This window comes from Taudactylus pleione, unplaced genomic scaffold, assembly GCF_031769625.1.
Source record: "Taudactylus pleione unplaced genomic scaffold, aTauple2 ptg000125l, whole genome shotgun sequence".
NCBI classification, from domain to species: domain Eukaryota; kingdom Metazoa; phylum Chordata; class Amphibia; order Anura; family Myobatrachidae; genus Taudactylus; species Taudactylus pleione.
In genome coordinates, this window is record NW_028284527.1 from 2,290,001 (window position 1) to 2,313,511 (window position 23,511).

The window sequence follows — 23,511 nt, forward strand, 5'->3', positions numbered from 1 at the left end:
GACGATCATCATCAGAGTATTCTGATACTAGCAACAGCGACATTGACTCATTCTCCATATATAACATAGAAGAAGAAGATCCCAGCCAGAGTTTGGCAAGACGATCATTAGAACAAGGCTGGTTTGACATAGCACCAGAACTACTGAATATTAGTACACATGAGTGATCTACAGGAGTTTTCTGCCCGAACCAGCCAAATAAACACTGTAGTGGACACGCACGAAACACATCCCCATACACCATGTGCAGATCTTTTTTTAGAACCAGCAACGAATCCCGAACATCAACCAAACAAATCTATAAAAAGAAAGTTAGAAGGGGATGCAGAGGAGGAGAGAAGCACAAAAAGACACAACATGAGACAAGAGTACAGAAAGGACAGGGCATATTCAACTTAAGCAATATGGCACTTGGCAAGGAACACATATCGGTTTTGGATAAAGGCTTGAAGTTTGCCCCTGTCACGAAATTGGACAAATTCAACACTTATCTAGATATACATAGATTTACCAGGAAGTTAACATTGAAAAAGTTCTTTCAAAGGACTCCATCATTACAATATACTCCAATTATTGACAATTATAAACACACTGACCATAAACCAGGTTCAAAATTCTACCCCACACATGTAGCAGGAGATCATATAAACACATTCACAAGCTTACTGGAGAGAGATCTCGGTAAACTCAGTGTTCAAAAATTCAGACGCAAACAGATAAACATGACTAAAAAAGAACTCACAGCATTAGAGGAATTGAAAAATAACAGAGAAATTGTAGTCAAACCTGCAGACAAGGGGGGGGGGGGTGCATAGTGATTATGAACAAAGACACATACATAAAAGAAGCCAACAGGATACTTCAGGACAGCAAGACATATGAACATCTTAAACACAACCCCACAAAAGAGTTCCAAGAAGAACTAAGACGACACTTACGTGAGGGATTAAGCAAAGGAATCCTAACAACCAAAGAATTCGAATTTCTAGATATACCGCATCCTGTAATTCCGGTATTTTATCATTTACCCAAGATACACAAGGACCAATTGAATCCACCAGGTAGATAATTTCGGGAATCCAATCACTAACATCCAATTTATCACAATATATAGACACATTTTTACAACCGTATGTGAGGTCACAAAGATCATATTTAAGGGACACGATAGATATTTTGTGTAAATTGAAGAACATCACGTGACAAGAGGGATACTGGCTTGGTACCAGTGACGTAACCTCATTGTACTCAGTTATTCAACACTCACTAGGCACAGACAGTGCCAAACACTTTTTAGACAATGATCCATCCATGACACCGGAACAGAGAGACTTAATTATTAACAGCATAAATTACATCTTAACTCGCAACTATGTGTGGTTCAGTGAAGAGTACTATTTACAAGTGACGGGACAGCTATGGGGACGAGGTTTGCGCCGAGTTACGCAAATCTATTCATGAGCCACTGGGAAGATCAATTCATATGGGCCAATCGCGAACTCGACGCAAACCTCGTCCTATGGACTAGGTTTATTGACGATATTTTCTTTATCTGGCAAGGAGATGAGAAATCTATACAGGGTTTCATCAGCTACATTAACAACAATAACCACAATCTTCAGGTCACTACTCATTTCAGCAAAACACAGGCTACATTCCTCGACCTTAACATCTTCATCACTGACAATCAAATCCATACCAACACTCACAACAAGTCCGTGGATGTTAACAGTTTTATTCTGGCTAACAGTCGACACCATCCCGATTGGCTGGACAGCATTCCAGTAAGCCAGTTCCAGAGAATCAGACGTAACTGTTCCAGAGAGAGTGACTATGTACAACAAGGGAACAGATTAAAGGCGCAACTACAGGAAAAAAAATATGAAGTCAATAAAATAGACCAAGCCTTTGAGAAATTTAGGAAGGTAGACAGAGAATCTTTGCTACAATACAAGGATAAGAATAGGACAGTAGAAGACTCCGAAAACAGAAACAAAAATATATACTTTGTTACAGATTAGAACTGTCAAGCCCCTCGTGGGAAACAAATTGTTAAGAGGCACTGGCCCATATTATTGCAGGATGAAACATTAGCAGAGACACTTCCAGAGGCCCCCAAGATAGTGTTTAGAAAAGCACCTGACCTAAAAGCAAGGATAGTCAGAAACCACTTAGCTCCCATGAAACAAACATACCGAGGTATGGAACACCAAGAAAGAAGGGAAAAAGGGAGGGTTTTACTTTTGTGGTCAATGTGTGGCGTGCATTAGAACAAATAACAGAAGTACTAAACCAATTCACACCGTCACTTCTACGTCAAACAAATTTATATGGAAAATTAGGGACAATATGACTTGTCACACCAAGGGAGTCATATATATATAATAGAGTGCCCATGTAACAAGCAGTATGTTGGCCGCACCATTCGCCCTTTAAAACAGAGATTAGGGGAACACATACGGAACATAAGGGCAGGATGTGAAGAACACCAAATTTCTACACACTTTAAACAATTTCATAACTCTGACCCCATGGGACTAAAATTTGCAGGATTAAGACTAGTGCCACCAAACTGGAGGGGGGGGAGACCACATTAAACATATTAACAAAGAAGAATTGAGAGCCATTATTACTATGGATACCCTAATACCCAAAGGTCTCAATGTGGACAATGAGGTAATGTGGTTGACGTCCATGTACAGCTATTCACCGCATGGATTTCCCATCCAATTAGGATGCTCTTAGTACAGCCTATAACCACAGTAAACATGTTAAAATAGAGTATTATAAGGGAGAGCTATGTTACACAAAAAAATGCACAAACGGCACTGAAGAGTAGAGATTCATGTCTGACATTTATACACCGATTTTACCCAGGATTTGACATGTTCTTTTAAGGAACCAAATGGGAAGTGTATGGAACATCTCTCCACTTTATTTAGTCAGCATTATGTACACTTTATATGTACAACTATATAATATGAACTGAATAAACGTCCCGCACAGGGAACTAGAGACTTCAATCAGCATGTAATCAAATACAAACGAACTTAAATGATTGATTTGAATGCCTGACCAATCAAATGAAGACAGAAGGGAACCAATCAGAGATGGAGGCGGGCACCATCAGGACATTTATGCTCAATCCGATCACAACCACACCACTACTCCCAGAGGAAGACCTTTATAAGGTCGAAATGCGTTTGAGTCAGAATATACCTAAATATTGAGACCCAGTTCTGAACATTCACTGAAGGATACTGCGATTAGAGACCAAACGCTACCAAAAACACGAGACCGGGAATACACACTGGAATCTGAAACTGAAGCGCGGCCGCGCCACATGACCGGGAACACACACGTGATCGAGGAACACCAGTGACGAGTAAGGAGAAGATTACCAGCACATCGCAGACGGGCACCCACAACAGCGGAGCAAGAGGCACAGAGCGCTGACAGAAGGAGGAGGGATCCGGCCACACGCGAAGACAGGTGAGTCTCTGAATACGGAGGGGGGAGCCGGATCAGATCGCACACGGTCGCGTCCGGCGGTTCCCCTCCCAAGACAGGGAAGTGAAAGGCTGACAGGTGAAAGTATAGGATACAGTCTTTCAATAGACGTATCACATACTCCACAGTCAATCCCGAGCAACCCAAGTCCGGAGATCCTGCGTACCAGTCTGAGTGGTTCTCCTCCATCTGCACCAGAAGACACCCCGGGCAGCATACAGCACCATCTGGTAACAATTTTTATACACCGGACATAAGTATACCAGATTAAGAGTTACATATGCAATCTTGAGACAGCGGGACGCCGCTATTATCATTCTTATTTATACCAACATTAAGGATATTGACATTAGCAAATCCACAGCAAGGACTCAGTTGCAGCGGGCAACACTTGTACAACATATATACAGATAAATCCAGTTTCAAGCAGTACCTTTTTATGAATGATTTTCAGTTACTTGTGTATCTGACTGATTATGTAAGTTTGTTATACATGTCTTTTTATACCCAGTAAAGCATTTTTGCACTGATTGTATCACTGTCATCAAACTTAAGACCAGCAATTTATAGTATATATGCAAGGTTGTGACATTAGGATAATTCAACACAAGACCATTATATAGAAGGTTGAGCGCTGTATATTTTTACTTTACCAAGTACAGTATACATACGCAGCAATTCCGGACCAGATGTTAGGCATCAGCAAGAAACCCCTCGTCAATCAGCATTCAGCACGAAGACTAAAACCCAGTGTTGGAGCATACATTTTTATACCCCTCAGGAATAGACAACACAATAGAGAAGTTTGTTGCTGATGCCATTGGTTCCCAAGGGGGATGCATCTGTTACAGAGCATTTAACAGGCTGATTCAAATAGACCCAGCCTCCAACAACTGGGGGTCTCTGGTTTCCCGCCTCATGCAACATCCTAACAGTTGTTCATATATACATTTTGTTGCTTGAAGTCTCTGTGGTCCATAAGTTGAGAATGCTTGATGCGATCTCCACACCGATAATACCGGAATTCTGTATAAAACCTTAGTTACCAAATAATCTTTATTTCACAGCATTTATACTAAATGAATGAACTTAAATCTTATCCCTTAAAGCTTATGGAACCTTGTATGTGGATATGTAATGTGTGAGTGTGCGGGTTTTGATATAAAGACGCTAGTTAACTTGGACCAGATGCGTGCGCATAAAGCTAGGATCTTATGCATTCGCTAATATGCGACTAGTTAACAGCGCAATTGTGCGTATTAATGTGAATATGAGAAATGGTGAAAGATGTAATCGCATGGCGCTAATAGTAATATAGCCATATGTACTTAAATGTGAGTTTATCTAAAACGGCGCTTGGGCGGCCATTCGCAAAATGGCGTCTTGCGATCTCATTTCCAAGATGGCGTCTTGCTTCCAGTTGCAAGATGGCGTTGCTGCGATTCAATTTTAAACTGATCTTGTCTCAGCCAATAATCCAACTTCGACAGCTGCGACACCATTAAGCAAGAGGCATCAAACCATGAAGACCAAGGAGCTCTCCAAACAAGTCGGGGACAAAGTTGAAGAGAAGTACAATTCTGGGTTGGGTTATAAAAAAAAAAAAAAAAAAAAATTCAAATCTTTGATCCCCTGGAGCACCACCAAATCCATCATCATCAAATGGAAAGAACATGGTACCACAACAAACCTGCCAAGAGAGGCCCGCCCACCAAAACTCACGGACCGGGCAAGGAGGGCATTAATCAGAGAGGCCGCACAGAGCAAAAGTAACCCTGAAGGAGCTGCAGAGTTCCACAGCAGAGACTCGTGTACCTGTGAATGTGACCACAATAAGCCGTACACTCCATAGAGCTGGGCTTTAAGGAAGAGTGGCCAGAAAAAAGCCATTACTTAGTGATAAAAATAAGAAGACACGATTTGAGTTTCCCAAAAGGCATGTGGGCGACTCCCCAAATATATGCAGGAAGGTGCTCTGGTCACATGAGACTAAAATTTAACTTTTCGGCCACCATGGAAAACGCTGTCTGGCACAAACCCAACACATCCCATCACCCCAAGAACACCATCCCCACAGTGAAACATGGTGGTGGCAGCATCATGCTGTGGGGATGTTTTTCAGCAGCAGGCACTGGGAAACTGATTTGAGTCGAGGGAAAGATGGATGGTGCTAAATACAGGGATATTGTTGAGCAAAACCTGTTTCAATCTGCCTGTGATTTGAGACTGGAATGGAGGTTCACCTTCTAACAGGACAATGACCCGAAGCATACTGCTAAAGCAACACTCGAGTGGTTTAAGGGGAAATATTTAAATGTGTTGGAATGGCCTAGTCAAAGCCCAGATCTCAATCCAATTGAGAATCTGTGGTCAGACTTGAAGATTGCTGTTCACAAGCGGAAACCATCCAATATGAAGGAGCTGGAGCAGTTTTGCCTTGAGGAATGGGCAAAAATCCCAGGGGCAAGATGTGGCAAGCTCATAGACTTAGCCAAAGCGACTTGCTGCTATAATTGCCGCAAAAGGTGGCTCGACAAAGTACTGACTTTAAGGGGGGTGAATAGTTATGCACGCTGAAGTTTTCTGTTATGTTGTCCTAAATGTTTGATTCACAATATAAAAAAAACACAACTTTACAGTTCTGTGAATGAAATGAATGAAATGTGAAAGAAATGATGTACACCTTCAAGCAATCCGTTTGAATTCCAGGTTGTGAGGCAACAAAACATGAAAAATGCAAAGGGGGTGAATACTTTTGTAAGGCACTGTATATCAAGGAGGCCGCCTCCTATTTTGGGAGAGGCTGCATTAGACGCCGCTAATCTGGCTTCTAAGGCATCGGCTGCTTCAGTTGTTGCTCGCAGAGCCCTAAGGTTAAGGGCCTGGAAAGCAGATGCAGGTTCCAAAAAGGCTCTGGAATTCCTGCCGTTTACGGGAGGCATACTGTTTGGCACAGAATTAGATAAGATTGTGGCTACTCTGGCAGCTTCTAAAGCAGTTGGTCTACCTTCAACTAGACCTAGGCAGTCGTAATTTTGAGCCTTCCTTTAGTTTGCAGTTTCCCACGAGAACTGGAATGTCCCTAAGAGATCTAGGACAATCAGATGTCCGGCTTCCAAGTCAGGCGACAAACTCTCGGCCTGATGGGGCAGACTTCATCAGTTTTCGGATACCTGGCATCGGACAACAGATGCCTGGGTCCGAGAAGTGGTCTCTCGAGGGTACGGCCTTACTTTCTGGAAGAGTCCTCTGCAAAGGGTTTTTTGCACAACTCCCACGGAGTCTGCCAAGTCCTTAGCCCTCCAGCAGGCCATTCGTTTCCTGCTGGGTTCAGGGGTGATAATCCCATTTCCGTTGGATCAACAAAGAAAGGGTTAGTCCAATCTATTTTTGATTCAAAAACCCAATTTGTCCCACTGGCCTATTCTGAATCCGAAAGGATAACAGAGTTATCCCCGATGCCCAAGTTCCGTGTGGACATTCTTCGGGCAATTGTTCTGGCGATGGAACCTGGGGATTTTATGGTGTCCTTGGACATTCAGGATGCATATCTGCATGTGCCAATTACGCCTTCCGACCAAAGGTTTCTGTGGTTTGCGGTTCTGCAGCAACATTTCCAATTTCAAGCGTTGCTTTTTGGTTTGTCAACAGCCCCATGAGTTTTTACCAAAATAATGGCAGTAATGACGGCCTACCTAAGGCGTCGGAGTCAGAATACTGCCATACTTGGACGACCTCCTGATATTGGCACAGTCTCCAGATGTATTACAACATCTCAGACTGACTATTGCCTGCCTACTCAGACACGGCTGGAACATAAATTGGAAAAAGTAGTCGCTATGTGCACTCCTGGAACAGATTGGAGCCCTTCAATTACGGGTTCGCAGATTTCTCCGCAATCAGAGGGTGTCTATCCACTTAGCGATGCCGTACCAGGGCGTGTTGCCTTTCTAAGGTAGTATCCCACTTTCATGTAAATGAAGAAATAGTGGTTCCAGTCTTCAGACCTCTGTAGGGGAAGCTTCTCTGGATGTGGTGCGGACCCTACGTATCTACGTGGATCGTACCAACTCCGTTATAAAATCTGATTCTCTTTTTGTGTTAGCTGGCCAGCCCCGCTTATGACAGCCATATAACAGACAGTCTCTGGCTAGATGGCTTCGTATGACGATTTCTCAGGCTTGCACACAAGCTGATCTCTGTTCCAAACACAGTGACCGCACATTCTACTTGATCTGTGCGACCATCATGGGCGTTTCATCGTGGTGCCTCTGCTGAACAATTGTGCAAGGCAGCCACTTGGTCTTCCATCCACACTTTTTTTTTTTTTTTTTCCTCAAATTTTACGCCTTTTGATATTTTTTCCTCTCAGAATGCTTCCTTTGGGCGTCGGATCTCCTTTCTGCTAAAGAGGAGCTTCTCAGCCCTTAAGGGAACTGCTTTGGGACATCCCCAAGGTAATTCCTGTGGACCCTATGAAACCTGAAGAAGAAAATAAGAGTTATGGTATAACATTCTACTTCAGGGTCCATAGGGGTCCACAGGGTGACCTTGGGGTATAGCTGGATCCTCGGGCACCACGGAGTTAAAGCTTTTAGCTGCTCCCAGGATGCACTTGGGTCCATCCTCCCCTATACCCTGCCCCCGAGCCACAGGCACCTCAGTTTAAGATGGTGCCCGGCCGGAGTCTTGTCACCCTGCGGGGGGGGCTGCAGGAGCAGCCCCCTAAAGCTTTTTTAACTTAGTTAAATTTATTTATTTTTTTAACTATAGTTTCGTTTTTTTTTCTCCAGAGCGGCAGCGATGGGCTGTCTGTACAGACTCCCACGCTGCCGCTCCTTCTCCCTGCTGGCGCCGCGACACCAGCACTGAACTGGGGATCGCGGCGGAAGAAGCCAGAGTCTGTACTAGCCCGACTCTGGTTTCCCCCGGGACTGCTGCCGGAGACGCCGGGGAGATCAAGGTAAGCCGCGCACCGCTGATTAGCGGCGGGCGGTGCGCGGCTTCCTTTTAAATGCATTCCCATGCCCCCGGTCTAGGGGACAGACCGGGGGCGCTAGCGGTGGCGGCGGGCTCCCCCTCCATTGGAGGTATACCCCACTAGACCACCAGGGTGAATAACGCGACATGCGGGATGCCGGCAACCCGGCTCCTCCCCTCAGCTCAGCGCGCCTTTCAGCTCGTAGTCTGGCGTCGCTGAACTGCAGATACTCGGCCACTCCTCTTCCAGCAGCCATTTTCTCCAGTGGCAGCGCAGATACACTCAGGGAGCACGCAGACCGGTCCCCCTGTGTACCTCTCCCCCGACAAGAACAGTGTACACAGCACTATAGCCCTCCCAGACACTGAATCTGGGCAGGTTGATTGTAGTGGAAAGGTGCAGTGAGTATGTCTTCCTGCATGGTATGTGACTTTTGCTACTGCTGCCTGTCTGTGCTAATTTCTACTTACTGTCAGCCTATACCTATCCCTTTCCTTCTCTTACAAGCCCTACAGGTGTGCGGGGGATGGATGTTTCTACTGACCTCACTTATATAGATCACGTATTTGTGAGGTCCGTCACATACAGTGGTGTGCTACACAGGGCCATATTGTGGGCTGTTGTCCAGCACACTGGTGAGTGCGCACGTTTTCTTCCTATGTCATAACTGTATATTTAATTATAAAGTCTGTTATGTCTGAGGAGGAGATTGAGCACTCCGTGGCTCCGGTATTGTTCTCCTGCAGGCGCTGTTCTGCAGGAGTGGATCGGGAGGATTTGTCACAGGACGGCCTGTGCAGACGGCGCCAGGCGGTCCCTGGTACATCTAAACCTCCTATGTCGCAGGAGCCACCATGGGCGATGTTTTCCCAGGTGCTGGTGTCCATCGCGGACCGTCTTGTCGGTCCCGACTGCCGTCCCTACTAGGGCGTTGCCCCAGCCTACCATCCCCCATTCCCCGGGTGTCCCACAATTATTGCAGACTCCCCCGGGGTCTCAGCCTGTTGGTCCCTATGCAGGGTTGCCAATGTATATACAGTCCACCCCTGTGGCGCAGCAGAATGTGGTGCCGTTTCAGGCTCCTGTGGCAGCTCCTCCACCCTGGGTGGATGCGCTTTCCCACACTGTCCAAGTTTTGGCGGCAGCATCTTCGGCTTTTCAGTCGCTGTTGCGCAGTGACGTGCCCTCCAGGGCGTCTAAACGCACAGTTATGGCGCAGGCTGCGCATCTTTCGGATTCTGAGGGGTCCTCGGATGATGGTGAGGTGCAGGATGACTCCGCCTCAGATGCCTCAGTCCAGGAGGTAGACACTAAGTCTTCCATCAATGTGCGGGCTCTGGTTAGGGCGGTGCGGGCCATTCTTCTGATTGAGGATGAGGCACCCGCTCCCAAGTCGAGATATCCTAGTTTTAAAAAAGCTAAGGTTACTTCTGCAGTGTTCCCCTTGTCTGATCAGTTGACTGATCACATGGCGGTGGCCTGGCAGACGCCCAGTAAGCGATTCCTGCCACAGAAGCGGTTGGCGTCCAATTATCCGTTTCCGGAGGCGCATTGTAAGAAATGGGAAACTCCGCCTACGGTTGATTCCCATGTAACACGCCTCATCAGGAGTGCTACTTTGCCATTGCCGTCTATATCCTCGCTGAAGGATCCTACAGACAGGAAGGTGGAGACTTGTCTAAAGTCTATTTACTCTCTCTCAGGGGCTGTAGCCCGGCCGTCCATGGCCATCTCCTGGGTGGCCAAGGCCATTGAGGGTTGGGCCAACGCCTTGGAGGATACGTTTACGGATGAAGCTCCGGATGTCCAGAGGGCGTTGTTAGGACCGATGAGAGATGCCGCTTCCTACATTGGAGAAGCATCTTTGGATGCTAGCCTGCTGACCTCTAGGGTTTCGGCGGCAGCAGTGTCTGCTCGCAGATACTTGTGGTTGAGGTCTTGGATATCAGACGCTGATTCAAAGAAAGGCTTGGAGGCCTTACCTTTTAATGGAGAGTTACTATTTGGTCCGGACCTGGACAAACTAGTAGATACCCTGGCAAAATCCAAGTCAGCCTTCCTCCCTTCAGCTACGACACCTGCTAAGATCCGGAGCTCGGCCTTTCGCTCCTTTCGGGTTCAGGGCAAGGCAAAGGGTCAGTCCTTCCCGAGGCAGTCCGCAACCAAGACCGCCTCAAAGCCAAAGAAGCAAGCCTGGAGTGCTAGGCGCCCTTCTTCCAAGCAAGAAGATAAGCCTTCTGCATGATGGGACGGGCCTCCCTCTGGGGACCCCAGAGTGGGAGGCCGACTTCTTCAATTCGCCCAGTGCTGGCACAATACACAATGGCACGGATGCCTGGGTGCAAGAAGTGGTCTCCCAGGGGTACGCCCTGCCTTTTCAGCACAGGCCGCCTCGCCAGTTTTTTTGCACGAGTCCTTCTCAGGACAAAACCAAGGCCTTGCAGGTTCAGGAAGCCATAGAGGCCTTGCTGACGGCGGGGGTCATTATACCCGTACCACAATCTCAACGTGGGATGGGGTATTACTCTACGCTGTTACTGGTGCATAAACCCAATGGCTCTCATCGCCCCATCCTCAATTTGAAGTCCCTGAACAGGTTTCTCAGGGTTCCCAAATTCAGGATGGAAACTGTGTTCCATCATTCTGGCGATGGAACCGGGGGATTATATGGTCTCCCTGGATATCCAGGACGCCTACCTCCATGTGCCTATAGCAACATCGCACCAACGGTTTCTGCGGTTTGCTATTCTCCACAACCATTACCAATTCAGGGCTCTACCCTTTGGCCTCTCCACGGTACCAAGGGTATTTACCAAGGTCCTGGCGGCTCACCTTCGGAGCCAGGGGATACGGTTGCTACCGTATCTAGACGAACTCCTCTTGCTGGCAAGCTCCCCAGAGGTACTGATCCAGCATCTCCACCTGACGGTCGCTTGTCTACAGGCGCACGGGTGGTTGATCAACTGGAAGAAGTCCTCCCTCATCCCATCACAGCGGATGGTTCATTTGGGGGCCCTGCTGGACTCTCGTCAGCAACGGATTTTTCTGACTCCAGAGAAGGTCTCCTCCTTACAGCTGCGGATTCACAGTTGTCTGAGCAGGGGCAGAGTGTCGGTGCACTCAGCGATGAGAGTTTTGGGGTCCATGGTGTCGGCATTCGACATGGTGGAGTTTGCCCAGTTCCATTCCAGGCCCCTCCAGAGGCTGATTCTTTTGGAATGGAACGGATTGCCACACAGGATCCGCTCTCAGATGCTGGTGTCCTCGGAGGTGCGTCTGTCCCTGGCCTGGTGGCTACAGACGGCTCATCTCCTCGAGGGGCGCCCCTTTTGGATTACGGATTGGGTTCTGCTCACGACAGATGCCAGTCTCCGGGGTTGGGGGGCGGTGACAGGCTCCTTGTCACTTCAGGGTCGTTGGTCGGCGGAGGAAGCGATTCTTCCCATCAACATCCTGGAACTGCGGGCAGTGTACAGAGCCCTGCAGTCGTCCAGCACCGCTCTTCACGGAAGGGCCCTTCAGGTGCAGTCAGACAACGCCACCACGGTGGCGTACATCAATCACCAGGGAGGGACTCGCAGTCGAGCTGCGATGTCGGAGGTGTCCCGCGTCCTGGCTTGGGCAGAGCGCTATCTTCCAGCTCTCTCGGCAGTCTTCATCCCGGTAGTCCTCAATTGGGAGGCAGACTTCCTTAGCCGTTACGACGTGCATCCCGGGGAATGGTCGCTTCGTCCAGAGGTATTCCAACTGCTCGTGGACAAGTGGGGGCTGCCAGAGCTGGACCTGATGGCGTCCCGTCACAATCACAAGCTGCCCGTGTACGGGTCAAGGACAAGGGACGCAGGCGCAAGTCTGATAGACGCGCTGTCGGTGAAATGGCTGTTTCACCTGGCTTACTTGTTCCCTCTGATAGCTCTGCTGCCTCGGGTCCTGCACAAGTTCAAGCAGGACGGAGGCACACTCATCCTAGTGGCCCAGAAGGCCGTGGTACTCCGATCTGCGGAGCCTGTCCATCGACGCTCCGTACCTCCTACCTCAACGGCGGGACCTGTTGTCTCAGGGGCCCTGTCTTCACCGGATCTGGGTCGACTATCTTTGACGGCGTGGCTCTTGAGACAGCCGTCCTGAGGTCTCGGGGCTTTTCTAGCTCCGTTATTACCATGCTGAGGGCGCACAAGCCTGCTTCCGCGAGGATCTACCACAGAGTGTGGCACACTTACTTTCAGTGGTGCGAGGCCAGAAAATATGATCCCCAGGTGTTCCTGGTTTCGCGTATTCTGGCTTTCCTTCAGTCGGGTTTGGACTTAGGATTACGTCTCTCCTCACTGAAGGTGCGCACGTGTCTGCTCTGTCGGTGTGGTTCCAGCGCAGGATTGCTGCTATGCCGGATGTACACACCTTTTTCCAGGGAGTTTTGAGAATCCAGCCTCCCTTTGTGCCACCTGTGGCCCTGTGGGATTTGGCGGTGGTTCTTCGGGCCTTACAGGGTCCTCCTTTTGAGCCCTTGGAGTCAGTGGAGCTCAAGTGGCTAACTTTTAAGACTGTTTTCCTCTTGGCAATTGCTTCTGCCAGGAGGGTTTCGGATTTGGGGGCGCTTTCCTGTCGTCCCCCTTTTCTAGTTTTTCATCAGGACAGAGCGGTGCTTCGCACTCGTCCTGATTTCCTGCCTAAGGTGGCTTCCAGGTTCCACATTAATCAGGAAATTGTTGTACCAGCTTTTCAGTCGCCTGATCTTTCGGCTGGGGAGGCTTCCTTAGACGTTGTCCGTGCACTCCAGGTTTATGTGGACCGGACTAGTTCTGTGAGGAAGTCGGATTCTTTGTTTATCCTCTTCGGTTTTCACAAGAGGGGTTGGCCTGCCAACAAACAGACTCTAGCCCGTTGGCTTCATTCTGTTATTATTGAGGCTTATATGCAGGAGGGTTTACCTGTTCCAGCCTCTGTTAAGGCTCATTCCACTCGGTCTGTGGGCCCTTCTTGGGCTGCTAGCCGTGGCGCCTCTGCTGTTCAGCTGTGTAAGGCGGCCACCTGGTCTTCCATTCAGACCTTTTTGAGGTTGTATGCGTTTGACACCTTTGCCTCTCAGGATGCATCCTTTGGGCGCCGGGTTCTCCTATCAGCACAGGAGCGTCCCCGCCCTTAGTTGGACTGCTTTGGGACATCCCCAAGGTCACCCTGTGGACCCCATGGACCCTGAAGTAGAAAACAAGAGATCTGGTAAGAACTTACCTTTGTTATCTCTGTTTCTACGAAGTCCACAGGGCACCCGTCCTGACGCACCTGGCTTCATATGGGCTCTGTGACTGGTCACCGGTTTTCCGTCTCCCATTTCTGTGAGTATGGTTCTTGTGTGTTCCAGTCTTCCTTCTCTCTGTTTCGTCTCCTCCTCCGGCCCGGGCTGCTTACCAACTGAGGTGCCTGTGGCTCGGGGGCGGGGTATAGGGGAGGATGGACCCAAGTGCATCCTGGGAGCAGATAAAAGCTTTAACTCCGTGGTGCCCGAGGATCCAGGATCCAGCTATACCCCAAGATCACCCTGTGGACCCTATGGACTTCGTAGAAACCGAGATAACAAAGGTAAGTTCTTACCATATCTCTTGTTTTTTCTTCGAGGTCCACAGGGCACCCAGCCTAAAGGGGCACAGCCACTAGCAGACTTTGAAACAGCTGCACAATTACGACATTGTAATCGTGCAGTCGGTTTCACAGTCTGTTACTGATTGTTCAGTGTGGGCACATTAATCATCCCCTAACATGCTCAACCTGATGTTATCATCAGGTTGACCAGCATGTTCGGACGATGATTGATGTCGGAAACTACCAGCAGGAGCGCGCATCGCTGGTCGTTTTCGCCATTTGTGCTTGATTCATGTACGATTCGTGAGCGATTGAACAATAACGATATCGTTATCATTCAATCGCTCATAGAAAAATCGGCAAGTAGATGTGCGCCTTAACGCACCTGGTGGTTGTTGGGTAATTTTTTCTTTTGTATTTCAATGATTCCTTCTTCTTAGTGTTTTCTGGTGTACAATTGTCCTTCCTTCTCCTGCCTTGGGCTTGGTAACAAATTAAGTGCCTGTAGCCAGGGGCGGGGTATATATGGAGGACGACCCAGTGCATCCTGGGAGCTAAAGCTTGTAACTGTTTGGTGCCTGGATCACTCCAACCACATACTCCAAGGTAATTTCTGTGGACCTCGAAGAAAAGAATTAACAAACGTATGTTATACCATAACTCTTGTTTTCCAGCTCTGAGCAGCTCCCATAATCACCCTGAGCGCCCACCTCAATTCTAGCTATTGTCTATATCTGAGGTGGAAGGCAGTTGGGATTGCTATAGGTCCCTTGGTGGCCTTGTTGACAAATACCCTAATTGCATGGATGCTCCATTGTTGAAGGTGTGGTCAAGACAAATTAACAGTTGAGCTATATACCGTCCATGATGACTATGACAGTGTTCCGCAGGAGATTAAATGGACTTATGTTTTCAGAAAGCATTTTTTAAAAGCCATAATTAAGCTTTTGTTTGGCAATGCACTAACCCAGTGGTTCCCAAACTGCATGTCATGGTCCCCTGGGGTGCCACAGGGCGCCTGCAGGTGTCGTGGGTTGGTGGTCCATTGACCATAGAAAATTTTATATGGTAATGTGTTGGGCAAAACCAGTGCTTGTGTCTAATGGTGCATACACACGGTACTATCTGTACCACCAACAACTTGAAAGATATCTTTCAGTGAAGTCATCCTGCCACATCTCTGAACAGGCAAAGTTGACGATGTCGTCCAAGTGGGCCTGCATGAATGGACGATGAGAGATATCTTTATCGTCCATGCGGGAACGTGCATCGTTGGTCGTTGACAGGTTGGTAAGTACATAAAAGTTAATGATATGTACGATACCGTTATCGTTCATAGTGTTCAGTTTTATCGCTCCGTGTGTACTCACTGTAACAGTCATAAAATATAGGGGGAAACAGAAGCGCAACCCTTCCTCCTCCCCCCACCACGTAACCTAATGATGACACACATAAGCACAATTTACTTAATTTTGCTGAATTTCTCAATAAGAGATGCTTGGCCTAGCAATGCCTTGAAAAAAATGCTGATACTCTAGAGCAGGCCTGGCCAACCTGTGGCTCTCTAGCTGTTGTGAAACTGCACGTCCCAGCATGCCCTGCAACAGTTTTGATGTGAGGGAATGCTACAACTGTGGCATGGCATTGTTATGTAGTTTCACAACAGCTGGATGGCCACAGGCCTGCTCTAGACTGCAGTGATTCAAGAAAGTTTGGGAACCACTGCATTAACCAGTTGTTGGCCTTCTCACAGGCCAGTGTAATGTATTTTGAAATCTGTAAATACTTTCATTTTACACAGGAAATAAATGCATTCCATGGAAAACCTATATGCTGCAGTTAATGGATATCTGTGTATACCTGGGTTTATTGGTTTTCAGTTGATTTTCTATGTCTGATTTATTTATTTTTTACGTTCAATTTTTCATATTGATGATGGAAGAAAATTCTCTTTAGAATCCTATGACTTGCCCAATAATTTTCCTTGGCCTCCCTTTACAGCAAATCAAGAGGTCTTAAACAGAGTTGAGATTGAATATGAGACACTCCCAGGCTGGAACAGCGATACATCCAGTGCCAGGACATTAGAGGAGCTGCCTGAGAATGCCAAGAACTATGTACATTTCATAGAAAAAGCTCTTGGCGTTAAAAGTAAGGGTTTTTTTTTATTTTATGCCTTTATAGTTTTTCAGTCTGTATTATTGGTGAATATCTAATTGTTTATGTACAGCCATCATATACTAATGTTTGCAGCAGAGGTGCTGATATTTTGGTAAATAAAACCCCTGGAAATTTTAGTATTTAAAAGAGAGAAAAAAAAATAACACTGGTCAATGACTACAGCTGTGTCCACATACACCTATCTTCCTTGCGCGTTAAATAGCCCTTCTAGTTGGCCATGCCGTGGCGTGACTGTAGCGCCGAACGTCTTAGTGTGACTTTTTACCTTCCAATGTCTTATTCTTACAAGCAGCTTCTGCTGATTACAATGATATGCACCTTCTGCTGATTACAATGATATGCACCTTCTGCTGATTACAATGATATGCACCATGCTTATGTACTGTGTGCATCTGCTGGTGTATCTGCATGTACAGTGCTGTTAGTGTCATAGCTGCTGACACTGTAATGTAGCCTTTAGCATGCAGATACACCCGCAGTTGCACACACAGAACAATAGGCATGCTGCATATCATTGTGATCCGCAGAAGCTGCTTGCGCGTCATATTTGCATCGCTGTGCGAATAATACGCATTGGAAGGTAAACAGTCACTTGGCGTTATGTATAAAGCGACTTGTAGCGTAATGAGCATAGATGTATGTGGACACATCTGTAGGTCACCAATGGTCGTGTTTTACAAATCAAGACTTAATTCTTCCTTTTAAAGCAACCTCTCTTTCTGGAACACTTTGTTCATTGGGATATGCATGTGACAAATCAGTTAGTGCTGATTGGAGCACCACCCACACAGGCCGAGCTTGTGAGAGACTTCTCTTATTCATCCTACAAGGCATCAATATTCACCAATTGCCAGAAGATGTGGTCTACCACAGTCTGGCTACATGCAGAGAATTGATGTTTCTGCTTGCCCTTACGAAATAAATGCATTTGTTGCAGGTTGTATTAATATTTTCCTACTGTATCATTTACTTCATGTCATAACATTTAGCAATTCCAGGTGAAGTTTTGCATGTTCTGAATTTAAATTCTATGGTAGTGGGCCAGTGCTGTAATCGGTAGAGAGAGAGGGTTGGGCTGAAAATCTGAGTAGTCATCCAAAGTTCACCTTGAAATGCTGCACAATACCTTTCTACAGCAGATATGGAGGGATCTTTTGGATTTTGAAATCTGAATTTTTGATACTAAGATATGAGACTGAATGATTAATCTGATCATCGGGGCCGTAGTAAGCCGGCCCTGGCCCCAATACTATTGAGGGGGCATGTTCTAATCGCGGGAGGCGTGGCCATGCCCCCTCAGGAAAAAAGAAAAATCCCATTTGCAGCGTCGGGGAGGGAAGCGCCATGTGCCCCCTCAGCCTGGCGCAAATCTGAGGCGGGGTTGATCAGTGTGATTGCTCCCCCCTCACAGGCAGACTGCTACTTTCTCCCTACTCCCACTACAGCCCAGCACACAGCAGCATGTGGGCTGGGCTGCTGACAGGGAAGAGGGAGGGGGGCAGCGTTGGACCCGAGCCGCCACCAGGCCCCTCCAGCAAGCCCGGGCCTGGGTAAACAGTACCTGCTTCCGCCCCTCTCGGCGCCCATGCTGATCATTGAGAACATATAATTGAACTATATATTTCCTATTAAAAGGTGAATTCTAACATTTGCATCATGTATTTGCAAGTGGAAATCAAGGCTACACTATTCTTGCAGTGTCTGAATTGTTAGAGCCATATTATTGACATGCTGTAGTCACTCTATTTTATGTGCTCAGTGTCCTTATGTACCAATGTGAGAGAATAGTAAAACATTTCTAAAAGTGTAGCGGGCGCCCAATGGTGAATTATCTTAATCATTTTTACCAATTTTAAATAGGTATATACAAGTACCAGAAATAAATGTAAAAAGGGATTGTATGTATGTTAGGAATATATACTTTTTTTTTTTTCTGTTAGTCTCATATATACAGAGAAGAGAAAAGGTTGATTGTGTAATGTTAAATGTTAAAACAACTTTCAATAGTGAATAAAAGTAAATGTACAAGATTTTAATTGGCCTGGCTTTTGAGACTGAGCTTTTAAGGGCAAAAGGTTTTTCTTTGACTCTGGCCCGTGCTATGCTGCCAGCTCAGAAACCGGTTTTGTTGCGCACTTACCACAGGGTATGGAAGATCTAAGTCTTGTGGTGTGAACAGCGAGGGATCCATACTTCCAAGTTTCGCCTCTCTCATTTCTTGGCCTTCCTTTAAGGGGTTTGGAGGCTGGGCTAAAACTTTGTTATTTAAAAGTTAAAATTTCAGCCTTGTTTGTTTTTTTTTTTTCCAGCGTCTGTTAGCCCTTCTTCACGAACATTGCACCACACCCTTTTGTACAGTGTGTGGTGCATACTCAACCACTGTGTTTCGGCCTCCGGTAGTGCTGTGGGATCTTAATCTGTTCCGATCAGCTGTCATACTGGCTCCGTATCAGTCTTTGGTTTCAGCGGAGCTTCATTTTATTATTTGGAAGCTGATATTACTTAGGGCTTATTGCCTCAGCTCGGCGGGTGTCCGAGATGGGTACTGTGGCTTTCAAGCCGCCTCTTCTCGTATTCCATGACAATAGAGCAGTTCTCCGCACTGTTCCTACGTTCCAGCCGAAAGTTGTTTCTGCTTTTCATTTAAACCAGGACATTGTCATTCCTGTTTATATTTATTCAGCGACTTCCCGTGACCGGGATGAGCTAGCTCTGCTCCGCCGTCCAAGCTCTGCGGATTTATTTGGACAAGATTTCTTCTGTCCGTCACAGGACTCTTGTTCTTTACAATGCACCTAAACCTGGTTGGCCGGCTACAAAGTAGACCTTTGCACGTTGGATCCACTCGGTCATCACTTTAGCTGCTTCTAGTGCGGGGCAACAGGCACTGGACCGGTTGTCAGTGCATTCTACAAGGGCAGTGGCGACCTCCTGGGTGGCACGACATGAGGCTTCCGCAGAACAGGTCTGTGGTGCAGCCTCCTTGTCCTATGTCCACACGTTGGCTCATTTCTACTGTTTTCATGTGTTTACTTTGGGCATACAGTTCTCCAGTCAGGCAGCCAGGCCGTTCCCTTCCCTGGGGGCGGCTCTGCAACGTCCCATGGTCCAATGTCTCCCAGCTTTGCTGCCAGCTAACCGTTGAATCTTTACCTCTTAAGCAGTCTGGGAGACACTGCGTTCCCCCTCTTTTATAACAGTTTCACTAGGCTACTGCTACACTTTACTGGGCGCTTTTAAAGTAGTACCGGCATTATGGGGTTGCAGGGGGGAGGAGCTTTGGTTTAAAGTGATAACTCCAGCTCCAACCTGCGTTCCCATGGTCCAGTGTCCCCCAGCCTGCTGAAGAGAAAAGGATTCAACGGTAAGTGATTAAAAATCTTTTCTTTTTTTATCAGCAGCAGGTGCCGCTGGGAGCCGGCACACAAGGCTGTAACTAGGGTGGTGCGACCTGTGCCATGGGGAAGGAGCGCTGTTTGGGCCGGTCAATTTTCTGTTACGTATCATTCTCACTTGTAGCTTCCTCTTATTTTATCCCCAGCAACTCCTGGCCTCCCCTATCTCTTCCCTGGCCCTTCCCCATGAGGCCATGGCCCTTTCTCTGGTGTTTTATCTCCCTATTTAAAAAATAGGGGGGGCGCCAACGCTCTCCAGGGCACCAAAAAGTCTAGTTACGGCTCTGCCGGCGCATGCGCAGACTCACTGCAAGCGCCGTTTAGAAGCCTAAATAATAAGTGCAATAAGCCAGCCAGGTAGTTTAGTACTCTCCCTTTTTGGCAAACAAGATCGTCTATGCGGGTGGTGTCTTGACTGACTGCACCACGAAAAATAGGCAAAGCAGATCCAGGCATTATCAGCAGTTAGCCCCGCCATCATACATCTCCCCCGTGAGTGGTGTTTCACTGCGTCTGCAATGAGAATAAGACACAATATTTAATTAAAAAGATGGTACACTAGGGGGGCGTGGCTTGGCATCCATCAGCATCGGTAGTGTCTCCCTACAGCTCCCGCCTGATAGCCAAGATATATGAGCCCAAAGCTGCTGGGGACAACTGACACCAGTCCCAGCCTCTGATATACCCCCTGCACCAGCGGTGGCCGAGGTTACGGAGCCGGGGAGTTATTAATTTGCTCCCGCGGGTTGTGGCCTGGTCACGCGAATGAAGCCGGGGCCTCAATTTTAAACCTGGTGCCCGGCGGATTGACTCCGGAGCTGCAGCGCTTCCTTACCTGGCGCAGTGCCTGTACCTCTCCTGTCATCTTCAGTGGTCCCTCCGGCCCGCTCCCGAGGCCTGTCGCGCGGTGTGGAGCCGCGGCCTCAACTACAGTGCCGGCTCTGTTGTGATCCTCCGATCACGTGTGAGGACTGCAGGGTCTGCCGCTCTGGACGATCTTAGCGGCTCCCGCTGTCTGGAACCACCGGCTCCTGTTGTTGACGAGTGAGTCCTCCTGTGCCCTGGGTCCTTGCTGCCGACCTGTCCTATGGATTTGCTGTGCAGCTCACCGGTGGCTGCTGTGACTAACCAGCCCAGGTGACATGCAGCTCTTGCCTGCTTCTCCTCACACCTGGTGACCCTTAATAGCGGGGATACTGTGGGCAGCCCAGTCCACTATTTTCCCATAATTCTTCCGGGGTCTCACTCCTAATAGGGGCTGAAGGGTGAGTTCTGTCGGCTGGTCCAGGATCTCTGTTTTGCCCATGCTCCCTATACATTTGCAGGGGCTACTATTCTGAAACACTTTTACAAACATCATTTGTAATATTTTCCCCTGCTCTATTGCTGCACCATTATTGATTACTGGAGTGGTTTTTGCTAAATCAACATATACTGGGTCAAACCCGCCCCGTACAACTATTTTGGATCTTTATAGTTGAATAGTGGCCACTAACGTAAAACAGAAAACTCTCACAGACGTCATCCGGCCTATCTTTGAAGTGGGAAGCTCCCTGTTGGGTTTAATATCTTCGCTACTGCTGTTGTACAGTTGGACACTGATTGTTGGAATAATTATTTCTAATCAGAAATCACTGAAAAGACTTCGTATTCTGCTGTTTCACTTATTTACCCCTGGAACATAGAACACTGGTGTTCTTGATCTATATCTGATCCTGGATGTCATAAGAGCCGTGGAAACGGTGGACCCTCTGGATATAGACTCATGCTGTTCCTGATGTAATATGTGATCCTCTGCTCCCCCCGCTTCTGAGCTACAAGCATACTCATTACTTTTCTCTATGTATTCACACATTGCTATATTATCCTTGTTTAACACGATACTATGAGCAGATCAGGAAATAGAACAAGAAAAACTGCCTCACAAGATATCTCACAACATTTCTCCCGCCGTAGGTCACAGACCTCAGTTACTTCACCTGCTACCTCTATATCTCAACCAATGATGGATCCCTTGTCAGCCCCCTCGACAAAAGAGGATATACAATCCCTTCAATCCTCATTCACAAGTGCTCTTCAAATGGCTATTGGTGAATTAAAATCTGATATCGCCGATCTGGATTCTCGCACCTCCTTGTTGGAATCACAAGCAGATACCCATAGGAATTTCCAAGAAAAAACAGGCAACAACATGGACTGCCTACATAGCGAACTGGAGTTTCTCCGAGAGAAGACTGAGGATCTCGAAAATCGCGAGAGACTGAACAACCTCCGAATCCGTAATATCCCGGAGATCATTACAGCTTCCGACTTGGAATCCTATCTCAAGAGACTGTTTATTTCAATAATCCTTCACTGACCGCTAAGTCCATACAGATAGAGCGAGCTCATCGAGCATTGCGACCCAAAGATTCTGACCTTCCTAGGGATGTTATTCTTAAATTGCTGTCATTCCAGATCAAGAACAACATCACCATGGCCAGCAGAAACACTACCTCATTTTTGTTCGAAGGATCCCATATTCAAATATTTCATGACTTGGCTCCGGCCACCTTAGCTAAACGCTGCGACCTCCGAGCAGTCACAGCTACACTCCGGGATCACAGCTATATAAATACAGATGGGGATTCCCCTTTCGTCTCTCAGTGAACATTGAGGGCCGCCTTCATTCTGTTGGCTCGGTGGAAGAGGGGAATCAACTGCTTAGAAAGCTGAACCTGACACCTACTCCTGATCCAGTTCTTGGTTGTTCTGGAGCATCATCGCTGACTTGACCTACTTCCGATTTGGGTTTGAGTGTCCTTTTGTTGCCCTTTATAACTCTAAAATTAATATTCTGTTTCCTACAAGCTATTCTTTAATTGAATCAATGTCTTTACTGACAACTAGAAGTTTCCGAAATGTTTGGTATATCGTTATCTTTTATTGCTGTGGCCCCGCCTAACATACGGGCAAAGATTTTCTTTTCAAGAGCTCAATGTAGTCCTAATAGTATTGGAGGTTTTTTTTTTCTATATCTTGATTTATTGTGTACTGGAACATAGTCATAATATTATCTGTGATTGCCGCGCTAGCATCTATACATGTACACTATTGATAATGATACTAAGGTTACTAGTGTTGCCTCTTTGCCCGTTAATACAATGTCTTGCGATTATAATGTTTATTGTGGCCCTAACATGAGACCTGTGCTCTTTTCTTTTTCGTCTTTTCTCTTCTCGTTATCTTGTTCATAATGTTATATGCTGTTTAGTATTAATCAATAATTATTATATGTAGCTCCTAGGGGGCAGTGGTGGTAATTTTACCTGTCACTCCACCCCCCAATTCTGGGATTATAATTATATATACTAATTGGGCTTCTTAGTAGGCCTATTATTCATTATTCTATTCAATCCCACCTGTGAGCTCCCATTTCTGTGGAGCTCTACTTTTGTGACCAACTATTCAGATCTGTAGGATATTTTCGGCCGCTTATTTAGTCTTTATTTTTCTTTTCATCTCCTACTTTATTTTCTTGTTACCCCTTTTTTTTTTCTCTCTCTTTTCCCCTTTCTAGCGGACTCCGGAGTTTTGTTTTTTATTTGGCAATTATTTAAGTTGTTGTTTGAAACCTTGTCGCGATGCCTTTAATAAGTTTATCCATTAACACAAAGGGTCTTTATACACCCCAAAAGTGCTCACATCTTCACAAGACCCTTCGTAAATTGAAAGGAGATATTATTTTCTTACAAAGAGACCCACTTGAAAAATAACTCACACCCGTCACTATCCTCCAAAACTTTCCCAATGGTATGGTATTCCAACCATGCCTCCAAACGTAATGGCGTGGCAATCTTGCTCAGAAAGTCCCTCCCTTTTCAATTT

General features: G+C 46.9%; 1 protein-coding gene across 1 annotated transcript in view; it reads left to right on the forward strand.

The window, feature by feature from the left end:
• LOC148523896 (adenylosuccinate synthetase isozyme 2) overlaps positions 1–23,511 on the forward strand; it is a 177,522-nt gene that overhangs the window by 131,681 nt on the left and 22,330 nt on the right. Inside the window, exon 12 of the mRNA XM_088472490.1 lies at positions 16,070–16,219. Coding sequence (XP_088328616.1) covers positions 16,070–16,219 — 150 coding nt within the window. The remainder of the gene's footprint in view (positions 1–16,069; positions 16,220–23,511) is intronic.